This window comes from Tupaia chinensis, unplaced genomic scaffold, assembly GCF_000334495.1.
Source record: "Tupaia chinensis unplaced genomic scaffold, TupChi_1.0 Scaffold144197_2, whole genome shotgun sequence".
Taxonomy (NCBI): domain Eukaryota; kingdom Metazoa; phylum Chordata; class Mammalia; order Scandentia; family Tupaiidae; genus Tupaia; species Tupaia belangeri.
The window spans coordinates 266,208-276,650 of NW_006204055.1; the positions used below are offsets into that span (position 1 = coordinate 266,208).

General features: G+C 53.5%; 1 protein-coding gene across 1 annotated transcript in view; it reads left to right on the forward strand.

Moving 5' to 3' along the window:
• Positions 1 to 2: 2 nt before the first annotated feature.
• The window catches only part of MICALL1 (MICAL like 1), a gene marked incomplete at its 5' end in the record, with an annotated part of 44,139 nt that continues 33,698 nt past the window's right edge, over positions 3 to 10,443 (forward strand). Inside the window, 3 exons of the mRNA XM_027767369.1 lie at positions 3 to 124; positions 7,853 to 7,901; positions 8,217 to 8,358. Of these exons, the coding sequence (XP_027623170.1) occupies positions 3 to 124; positions 7,853 to 7,901; positions 8,217 to 8,358 (313 nt within the window). The remainder of the gene's footprint in view (positions 125 to 7,852; positions 7,902 to 8,216; positions 8,359 to 10,443) is intronic.

Consider the following 10,443-nt stretch of genomic DNA (forward strand, 5'->3'; position numbering starts at 1 on the left):
GGTGGGCCGGCGGCCGCCGCCAGTGCGAGGGCTACAGCGGCGTGGAGATCCGCGACCTGAGCAGCTCCTTCCGGGACGGCCTGGCCTTCTGCGCCATCCTGCACCGGCACCGGCCAGACCTGCTGTGAGTGCCGGGCCGAAGGCGGGCGGACGGGCGGGCGGGCGGGCGGCGGGCACTGGGGACCGCCGCCCCCCTCAGTGACGCGGAGCCCGGGCAGTGACAGGCGCCGCCCCTCGGGGACGGAGACACAGACCCCACAGTGGGCCCTGCAGGTCATTGAGCGACCGCGACCCGCACCCTTCCCCCACTGAGCCGCTCCGACCCCGCCCACTGGGGCACCGAACCCGGTCTCCCCGTGCTGTTCACCTCTCCGAGGGGCGCTGATCCCGCCCACAGGCACAGATTTCCGCAAAGGGGCACTGAGCCTTCCTCGGGGACCCTGACCTGTTTACACTAAACTCCCACCGGCTCACCGGTCCCCTGCCCTGACACAGTGTAGGCTGTTGGCTTTGGGGTCTCCCTTGCTCCGTGAGTCCAGGTGAACCCAAACTTCTCTGATTCCCAGTGGAGTCTTGTCTCCAGGGCACGTGCACAGTTCCTGGCTCGGACCAGACCCTAGGTGAATAACTGTTGGGTAGCTTTGTACACCAGCTCCCCCGCCTCCCAGGTGTGTGGACGGTGTCCTGCTGTCCTCAGGGGGCAGGGGAGTGGGCAGGGCGAGGGGTAGGAGTGGCGGTGGAAAGGGTCTGGCGGATACTACAGCTGGCTGTACCAAGTCTGCCATGGCCCCTTCCTGCCCGGAGCTGCCCGGTGAGGTTCTCCTGGGGAAATGGACTCAGACCCTCAGAGCAGGGCCTGGGGCGGGAAACTTCTCCTTTCATTCGTTTGTTCATTCATGAAACAGTGGAGGTTTCCAGGTCCTTCAGGTCTCAGGCCTGGCCCAGCAGCCCTCCTGCCACCCCCACCCCCAGCTCCCCTCCACCTGCAGGTCTGTGCTTCTCAAGGGCAGCACCCACAGGGGCTTTGAAAGGATCCTTGGGGACTGGGTGGTGCGGTGTACCTGAATTGCTCTGTAACAGGCAGTGCAGTGTCTGGGGGCGGGTTAGGCCCTGGAGCAGAGGGTTTTGGGGGTGAGTGTGGATATGGGAAAGAACCGGCGATGACATATGGGTTGCTGCCCACTGTGGGCATGTGACAGCTGTGCTACGAGACTGGGGAACAGGTTTAGGAGCAGGAGCTAGAAGGATGGAGGAGGGCCCGGGATTGGACCTCTGTGCTGGCTCCAGGGTGCGAGGGATCTTCCGTTTTGGCTGGGGCAGGCAGTGAGGCTGGAGGCAAGGATGGGACATAGCGTAAGATGGGACTTGGGTTAAGCTAAGCCATGTGGCATTGCAGATGGGCTGCCTGCTTTGTGTTCAGCGTCCCCTGACATCGGGGTGCAGGCTCAGGCAAATCATGGGCTCCCTCCAGGCACCTCCACTTGCTTCTCTGGAAGGTGGGATTGATAATTAAGACCTGCCTCACAGAATTGTTGGGAGGATTAAATGAGATAATAAGCATTTAATTAACATTAGTTATTATGAGTAGTGCTATTAGGCAGTAGGGTGATGAGGACAGTGGTTTTTGTTGGTTGTTTTAATTTTGCTATAGGTTGTGTGTGCTCTCCAGAAAAAAAGAAAGAGGGGGACCAGCAGGTGGCGTGGTGGTTAAGGTGCTGGACTCCCACATGGTCAACTGTGGTTTGAGTCCCAGACCTGGTGGCTTGGTTTCTCACTGTTTCTCTCCCTCTGGTGAGCACCAATGCCCTATAGTAAAAGTTAAAAATATAGTAATCAGGACCAGCAGGTGGCATTAAAATGGCGATGTCATTGGACCCCCATGTAGTCAACCATAGTTTGAGTCCTGGACCCAGTGGCTTAAAACTCAGGCTGGGCTTCTGTGCATGTGTGCCCCAAATCCCAAGAGGTGACTGGAGGAGAAGGGATTGCAGCGTGGACATCCCCCAAGGGGCAATTTCTCGCTTTCTGTCTCTATTTCTTTGATGAGTGCACCCACCCTTTGGTAAAAAAAAAAAAGTGGGACCAGCATAATGGTCCCGGGACAGTGTTTTTTACCTTCATTTGTTTAACACTTTTTTTTTCTTAATAATCTTCATTTGTTTAACAATTTTTTTTTCTTAATAATTTGCTAGAAGTGGGGACCAGCAGTTAGCGTAATGGCTAAGTCGCTGGACTCCCATGTAGTCGACCATGGTTTGAGTCCTGGACCTGGTGGCTTAAACTCACACCGGGTGCTTGTGCGTGCGTGCCCAAGATCCCGAGAGAACAGAGGAGAAGGGATTGTGGTGTGGCCATCCCCCGTGAGGGGTGATTTCTTGCTTTCTGTCTGTTTTTCTCTGGCTTTCTGGTGAGGGCACGTGCCTTACAGCAAAAAAAAAAAAAAAAAAAAAAACCTCTCAAAAAAAATCGCTAGAAGGCATATGTGCTTAGCAGAGGGGGAGGCACACACACACCCCAGTGGGGTGTAATCACACTGCAGTCTGTTCTCCATTTCTCTGTCCTGTTGTGATGTGGGGCACACATGCATACACACCTGGTGTGTCTCAAGCTGCTGGCTCCAGAACTCAAAATGTTCGACCATGTGAGCTCTTAACCTCTAGGTCGTGGGCTGGCCCTCAACAGGTTTTTATAGAGTTCCTATCCCTTGCTGAACACTGTACCTGGTAATGACCATAAGAGCCAACCACAGACAAAACCCTCCCCACAAATCCCAGCCCTGGTGCCTTGAAAAGCTTGCCAGGCACACATGTGTACATGACCAAAGTCCCACCAGGATGGAGAAAGGAGAAGGGCTTGTGGTTGTGACCGTGCTCTGTCGGGGGTGCTCTCTCTCTTTCCTTCTCTGTCTCTGTCTCTGTCTCTAGCAGAGTGTCCCAGCACCCTCTGGCAAACTTTTAAAAACAAAAGCCTACCCACTTTCCATAGGGAGAAACAGAAGTAGAAACAGTGATGATAATTCCAGGTGCTCTTTATTTATTTTAAACACTACAGGGCATGTGGACTCACCAGAGATAGGCAGAGAGAAGGAAAGCGAGAAATCATCCCCCAGAGGGGATGGCTATGCCACAATCCCTTCTCCTCCATTTTCCTCTCAGGATTTTGGGCGCATAGGCACACATACCTGGTGTGTTTCTCAAGCCGCTGGGTCTGAGATTTGAGCCTCTCAGCGGATGCATGGGATCCAGCGCCTTAACCGCTGCCCCCTGCTGGCGTCTCCAGGTGCTCTTTCAGTGGGCTGAGGCAGGGAAGACCTCCCTGGGAGAGCATGTTCTTCAAGGAGGCGGCAGAAGCCCAGGGGTGCCAGTGAGGGAAGGGCTGGCAGGGCCCATGCTCAGCAAGGCATAGTCAGCTGAAGGCAGGAGACACCGCTGTGTCACATTGCTGAGGGCTGAGAAGGGTGGGTGGGGCCAAAGGGAGCCATGTGCTTTTTTTTTTTAAATTAAGAATGATTTATTTTATTTTATTTATTATTATCACTTTCCAGTTTTCTATAGGGCACGTGCATTCACCAGAGATAGAGAGAGAACGTGAGAAAGCAAGCCGCCAGGTCCGAGACTGGTACCGTGGTCAGCTGCATGGGAACCCAGCGACTTAACCGTCATGCCGCCGCGTGGGTCTTAAGCAGTGGAAGGGTGTGGCTGAGAAAGTGTGTGTGGGGGGCTCGTCTCCTGAGGAGAGATGGAATCAGATCCAGGCATTTTTGCAGGGGAGGCCAGTGCCTGGGCTGCCAGGTCATTGTACAGAAGAGAAGCTAAGACCTGGGTCCCACTTGAGAGTGGGCAAGGCCTCAGCGTTGGTAGGGGAAGACCTTGAGAGTAGGCTGGGTCAGGAGGGTGAGAGCAGGAATCGCCTCGTAAAGTGGCTCACACTTCTGGAGCTGCGGGTCTGCTGGGACTCAGTGTTGACCCAGGTCTCTGCTGGGGGTGGTTCTTCAGTGGAGGCCGTACTCCCCCCACCCCCCTGTTCAGGCTTTTAATTTTTTTTAGATTTTCCTCATAGGACAATGTGCACTTGCTTGAGAAAGACAGAGAAGGAAAGTGAGAAGTCACCCCCTGGGGGTAGATTTTGGGCACACACGCACATGGGCCTAATGTGTTTTTCAAGCTGCTAGTTCCAGGACTTGAAATGTGGATTGGCCTTGTGGGATCCAGCATCTTAACCCATAAAGGCGTTCTTTTTTAAAAAGTGCATTTACCGGGACCAGCAGTTAGCGTGATGACTATGTCACTGAACTCCTATGTAGTTGAGCGTGGTTCGAGTCCCAGACCCGGTGGCTTAAGCTCACGCTGGGCACGTGTGTGTGCGTGCCCAAGCTCCCAAGAGGAGAATGGAGGAGAAGGGATTGCGGCATGGCCATTTCCCCTGGGGGGTAATTTCTCGCTTTCTGTCTCTCTCTGTCTTTCTGGGGAGCACACGCGCCCTATAACAAAAACCTCTCCCAAAAAAAAAAAAATAAATAAAATGCATTTACATTTTCCATAAGCAGGAGAGAGGATGGGAGAGAGAGAACGAGTGTACCCCTAACAGGATCTCGATACCATCCCCAGCCAGCCCTGGATCATGGGCACCGGTGTGCCTGGCATACTCAGGAAGGTCTCCAGACAGAAACCTGGAAACTTCCTATGTGGATTGGTCTCACGGAGCATGTTTCACCACTCTGCCATTGCCACCATCTTACCCCCCTTCTGGGTGTCTTCTTTCTTTTTCTCTCTTTCTTTTCCTTTTTTTTTTTTTTTTTGCTATAGTGTGTTTGTGCTCTCCAGGGAGAGGGAGGAGGAAAAGGAAAGTGAGAAAGCACCTCCAGGGGGAGATGGCCGTGCCATTCTCCTCTTAGGATTTTGGGGACACATGCATCTATACCTGGCATATTTGTCAAGCTGCTGGGTCTGGGACTCGAACCACCGAGTCAGCCATGTGGGATCCATCTACTGGCTGGCCCCATTCAGGTATCCTTAAGTCCCTAAAGGGCTGAACCCATGTGGGTTTCACTTTTGTGTCCCTCCTCGTTCCCAGAGCCAAGTAGAACTTCCCAGGCCTCTGAAAACGTTTAGAAAATATAATATCTGTGTTATTAAAAACCCAGATGTTGATTAAGGACAGAGAAGGGAATGGGGAGTTGGTAGCAAAACTGTCACATCTAGGGGGCGTTTAAAGTGTCCATCTGTTTTCAAAATTTACTCATTCACCAATCGTTGTGGAGCACCTGCTAAGTGCTGAGAACTGTGTAGGGAGCTGGGAGGACAGGGGGGACAGAAGTGCTCCCAGCCTTCCAGGAACGCTGCTGGGGAGGCCCAGATAAGCAGCAGGGGCAAGTTGCTATTGTCTCCCTGGTCTCTTTGGAACAGCCTTTGTTGGAGGCTGATGTCCCCAGGCCTGTTCACAGCGTCCCAGACCAGGAGAGTCACTGACCAGGAGATGGCTTCTAGGGAGGTTAAATAGCTTGCTTCAGGTCACACTCGGGCACTGGCAGAACGGAATTAGAGGCGTTAGTGGGGTGGCTGAGGCTGGAAGGAAGCCGCAGGCTAGGAGTGGTACCAGGGCACTGGAGCTCAGACATAGTCTGCCCCCTTACCCTCCAGGGCGCCCCATTCCTTCCTGGGCTCTCAGCTACCTTTGCTCCAGGCCCAGAGGTCAGACTGCCTGGGCTCAGCCTGGAGAAGTGTACGAGGCTGGAGGAGGGGGCTGAGCTGGCCAGCTTCCTTATGCTGGAGGGCGGGGGGCTGCCCCTCACTGGCCTGGGAGGTGGTACTAGTGTGATCCCAATCCCTTCCAGGTGGGAAGATGAAAGCTGGAGGGAATGCCAACCACCCTGGGGCTGCAGCTTTCAGCCATACATGGGCAAGGCTGCAGCACTGCACCCCCAGCTGCCAGCACTGCAGCCCCAGCTGCCAGCAGGCTACTGAGCTGCCTCTGCTCAGTTCAGCCCCTCCAGGGGCCTGGGTGCGGGGGAAAGGGGAAGGAGGGCATAAATAAAGGCAGCGGGTGCCCAGCTGTCCCTGCCTGGCCCCCCCCCCCCCACCCCGGCAGGCCAGCCTCTTCCCACCTGTCCCAGCTCAGAAGCCGGCAACCCACGTTACTCCCCAGGGGAAGCTGTCCCCAGGAGTGACCCAGTGGGGTCAGCCAGCCCTCTGCCAGCAGCTCCACAGTGTGTAGCGTTGCTACCCTGGTTCAGACTTGTTCTATTCCTGGCCCTGCTAAGAAAAACACTCATCTGGGGTTGGGCTGGGCTGGGCCGAGGTGGGCTGGGCCGGGCTGGGCCAGGGTGCAGCAAGTGAGTGCATCCTCCAAGCCTGTTAGAGGCAGAAGGGCCAGAATTGTGGATTCCCAGGGCTGCTGGCTTCCCCTTTCCAGGCCTCGGTGTCCTCATCTGCAAAATCAGAGAAATGCCTGCTAAATAGAGTTGCTGTGAAAATAAAGTATGTGGAATGGGGCCTGACGTTGCTACTGTGGTGCAGCGTGAAGCCTTGTGCCGACCACGTGGGAAGGTCTGGGTTTGCATCCGGAGCTGTTCCAGGTGCCCTTGGTCCTGCCTGGCTGAGACTGGGGATGGTGTGCGGTGTCCAGACCCTGTTGGGAATTCTGTCTCTCTTTTCTCTTATTCATGGAAGAAGTAAAACTTTTGTTTTGTTTTGTATTTGTCAAAGGGTGCATGTCCTCGCTAGAGAGAAGCAGTGAGAAGGAAAGTGAGAAATCATCCCCGCCAGGCTGTGGATTGCTACTGAGGAAACTAAGGCAGCAGGTGCTTGCTAACTGAGCTGGGTCTGCTGGCCCCAAAATAAGTAAACTTTTTAAAATTATTTTTATTTATTCATGCATTTTATTTTAATTTGACTAGAGAGAGACACAGAGAGAGAGAAAGAGAGAGGGAAAGTGAGAAAGGAAGCTGCCAGGTCTGGGACTCGAACCGTGGTCAGCCATGTTCAGCACCTTAACCACCACGTCACCCGCTGGTCCCCCAAATAAGTAAACTTTAAAAAATGAAAATAAGGGGGCTCATAGGTGGTATGGAGGTTAAGGCTCTGGATCCCACATGGTCAGCTTTGTAGTTCAAGTCCTGGACCTGGTGGCTTGAGAATCACTCTGGGTGCATGTGTGTGTGTGTGTGCCCAAAATCTTTTTCTAAATTTTTTTAGAATTATTTCATTTAACTTTATTTATTTAATAAATAAACAGCAAGAAAGAGAGAGAGAGAAGGAGAAAGTGAGAAAACAAGCCACCAGGTTCGGAACTTGAACCACAGTCAGCCATGTGGGAGTCCAGCACCCTTAACCACCACGCCACCTCCCCTCCCCAACGTGCCCCAAATCTTGAGAGGACAGTGGAGGAGAAGAGGTTGCAGTGTGGCCATTCTCCCAGGGGTGAGTGGACACATCCTATAGCAGAAACTAGGAAAGAAAAGGAGGCAAGTACAATAAAGGACTGCAGTGCAGTGCCCTGTTACTACGAGTGACAGTCCTGGTCTCACTGTGTCTGTGCCACTGACTGAGGACGCGAGAAAAGGCATCTTACACCAGAGAGCTTGGACCCGAGCCCAGCCCTTTCCAGTCATTTCCCACCTCAGCTTGGATGCCTCCAGGGACCTTGAGCTCATCCCCTGCCTCTCTGCCTTGCAGCCCCAGCTCAGTTAGCAGGCACCTGCAGCCTCAGTTTCCTCGTCAGTGAGCCGCAGACCCATCCTCCAGCCTTGCCGAGGTCGTCTGGGATGAGGTCCTCTGCTCCGCTCCCCTCTCACTCCCCTCCCCATCATCTCCTGCCATCTCTCTCTGACCAGCCCTCTCCTTGCCTCTTGCAGAGATTTCAACTCACTTTCCAAGGACAATGTGTTCGAGAACAACCGTCTGGTGAGTCTCCAGGTGGAAGCCCACAGGCCGTGTGTGGGTGTGCATGTTTGTGAGTGTGCGTGTGTACATGTGGGGGAGGGCAGGCAGCGTGTGGGGGAGGCCTGGCTGCTCCTCTCTCCTCCTCTTGCTTCCCGCTGGCTCTCTTGTGCCTGGAGCATCAGGCTTCCTCCTGCTCCAGGCCACCTTGGGAGGCTTGGGTGGGACAAGAGCTGAGGGGCCAGCGGTCACCGTGTCTCAGTGAGGGGAGCTGAGCCTGGGCTGAGGGCCACCCGCTAACACTGCCTCCTCCTCATCCTCCTCCTGCCCCCACCCCAGGCCTTCGAAGTGGCCGAGAAGGAGCTGGGGATCCCGGCCCTCCTGGACCCCCGTGACATGGTCTCCATGAGGGTGCCCGACTGCCTCAGCATCATGACCTACGTGTCGCAGTATTACAACCACTTCGCCAGTGCTGGCCAAGGTGAGCGGAGGCCGGCCTGGGCATGTTTGCTACTTGCTCTCTGGCCCGTGCGCTGGCAGCTGGGGAGGCTGCACGTCATCCGTTCCCTTGACCTGTTCATTCCTACAAATACCGATCGTGTGAGACAGCGCTGTGCTGGGCCCCGGGGCTGCCGCCGTGAGCTGATCGCGGCTTCCAGTCGGACCACGGTCACGTGCACTAAAAAGTGAACAGCAGGTGTCCGCGGAGAGCAGGCACCTCATTTCCTGTTTGCAGCCCCTGCTCTGGGGTTTCCTTCCAATAGGGAAGTAGCTCTGCGCTTTGGGGCTCCGGAGCAGCGTCTTCCACTGGAGGAAACTTTAAGGCCTGACAACTGAGAGACATGGAAGTGGGGAGTCAGGGTGGGGGTAGGCTACAAAGCTCCCCCTGCTCTGAGTCAGGACCCTGGGCAACCCCGTGCAAGAACCTCTCTGGGGACAGCTTTTGCAGACAGGAAATGGCCCAGAGAAGAGAAGAAAGGGACTCAAGATCACACAGCAGAAAAACCAAACAGCTAAGATAAGAATGCAAGGGTCCAAATCCTCCTCTGAGTCACTGCTCTCTACAGACTCTGAGAGGACTCCATTTTATTTTATTTTTTAGTTTTCGCTTAGGGCATGTGTGCTTGGCAGAGAGATCTCCCTGACCCTGAGGGAGATAGCCATGCCATAATCCCTTCCCCATTCTCCTCTTAGGATTTTGGGCATGCACGCACATGTGCCTGGTGTGATTCTCAAGCCACTAGGTCCGGAACTTGAACTGCAAAGTTGGCCATATGGGACCCAGTGTCTTCATTTCCATGCCACCTGCTGACCCAGACCCCATTTTATTTTTTAAATTTTATTTATTTATCTTAATTTGCTGGAAGGTGTGTGCACTTACTAGAGAAAGCAGGAAAGCACCCCTCGTGGGGAATGGTCATGCCACAATCCACTCTCCTCTGTTTGCCCCTGCTTTTGGGATTTTGAGCACATACACATACACCAGGCGTTTCTTAAGCTGCTGGGTCTGGGACTTGAACTGTGCATTCGGCCATGTGGGATCCAGTTCATGTAGCCACCAGGCCACAGGCTGGCCGAACCCCAGGTCAGTTCTCCCTCCTGCTTCTCTCTCCATCTGGATAGTCCCAGGCTGTCTCTCGAAAGCTAGTGTCATAGGAAGTCGGGGATTTCTTTTCTTGCTAGAAGTAAAACCCTGCAGAACATTTAGAGTGTGTATTACCAGCAGATGGTATGAAAGTTAAGGCACTCGGTCTCACATGGCTGACTGCGCTGTTAGACCTGGCTGCCTGAAAACTGCACGGGGCACATGTGCGTGCATGTCCCAGATCCCGAGAGGTGAGTGGAGGAGAAGGGGTTGCAGCATGGCCATCCTCCCTGGGGATGGTTTCTCACTCCTCCCCCTCCTCTCTCTCTGTCTTTGGTGAGTGCATGCACCCTATAGCAAAACGACAGGGTTGGCAGGTGGCGTGGTGGTTAAAGGCGCTGGACTTCCACATGACCAACCATGGTTCAAGTCCCAGACCTGGTCACTTGCCTCCTCACTTTCCCTCTCTCTCTATCTCTCTCTGATCAAACTGGAAAATAATGATAATAACAGATAAAGTTAACTAAAAAATAATTCTTTAAAAATAGCAACAACTATAACAAAGTAAAGGAAATTTATAACATAAAATGCATAAAAATTAAAATAATTTTTAGTCTCCCTCTACCATATATTATACTAGAGATTAATATTATAACTGGACAAATAACATGTATATTTTGATAGAAATCAAAATGGAAGTATTTCTAGACTCGTGAGTCTTTGGTGAGAGGCAGTCTGTGGGGTTAAGAGGATGGACTCCAGTGCCAGCAGATGGCGTAGTGGTTAAGGTGCTGGATTCCCACGTGGCCAACTGCAATTCTAGTCCTGGACCCAGTGACTTGAAAATCACACTGGGCATGTGCGTGTGTGCATGTGCTCACCCCAAATCCCAGGAGAATGGAAGAGAAGAGATCGTGACCTAGCCACCCCTCTCAGAGGTGAGTTCTCAGTCTCTTTCTGTCAAGTGTCCATGCCCTATGG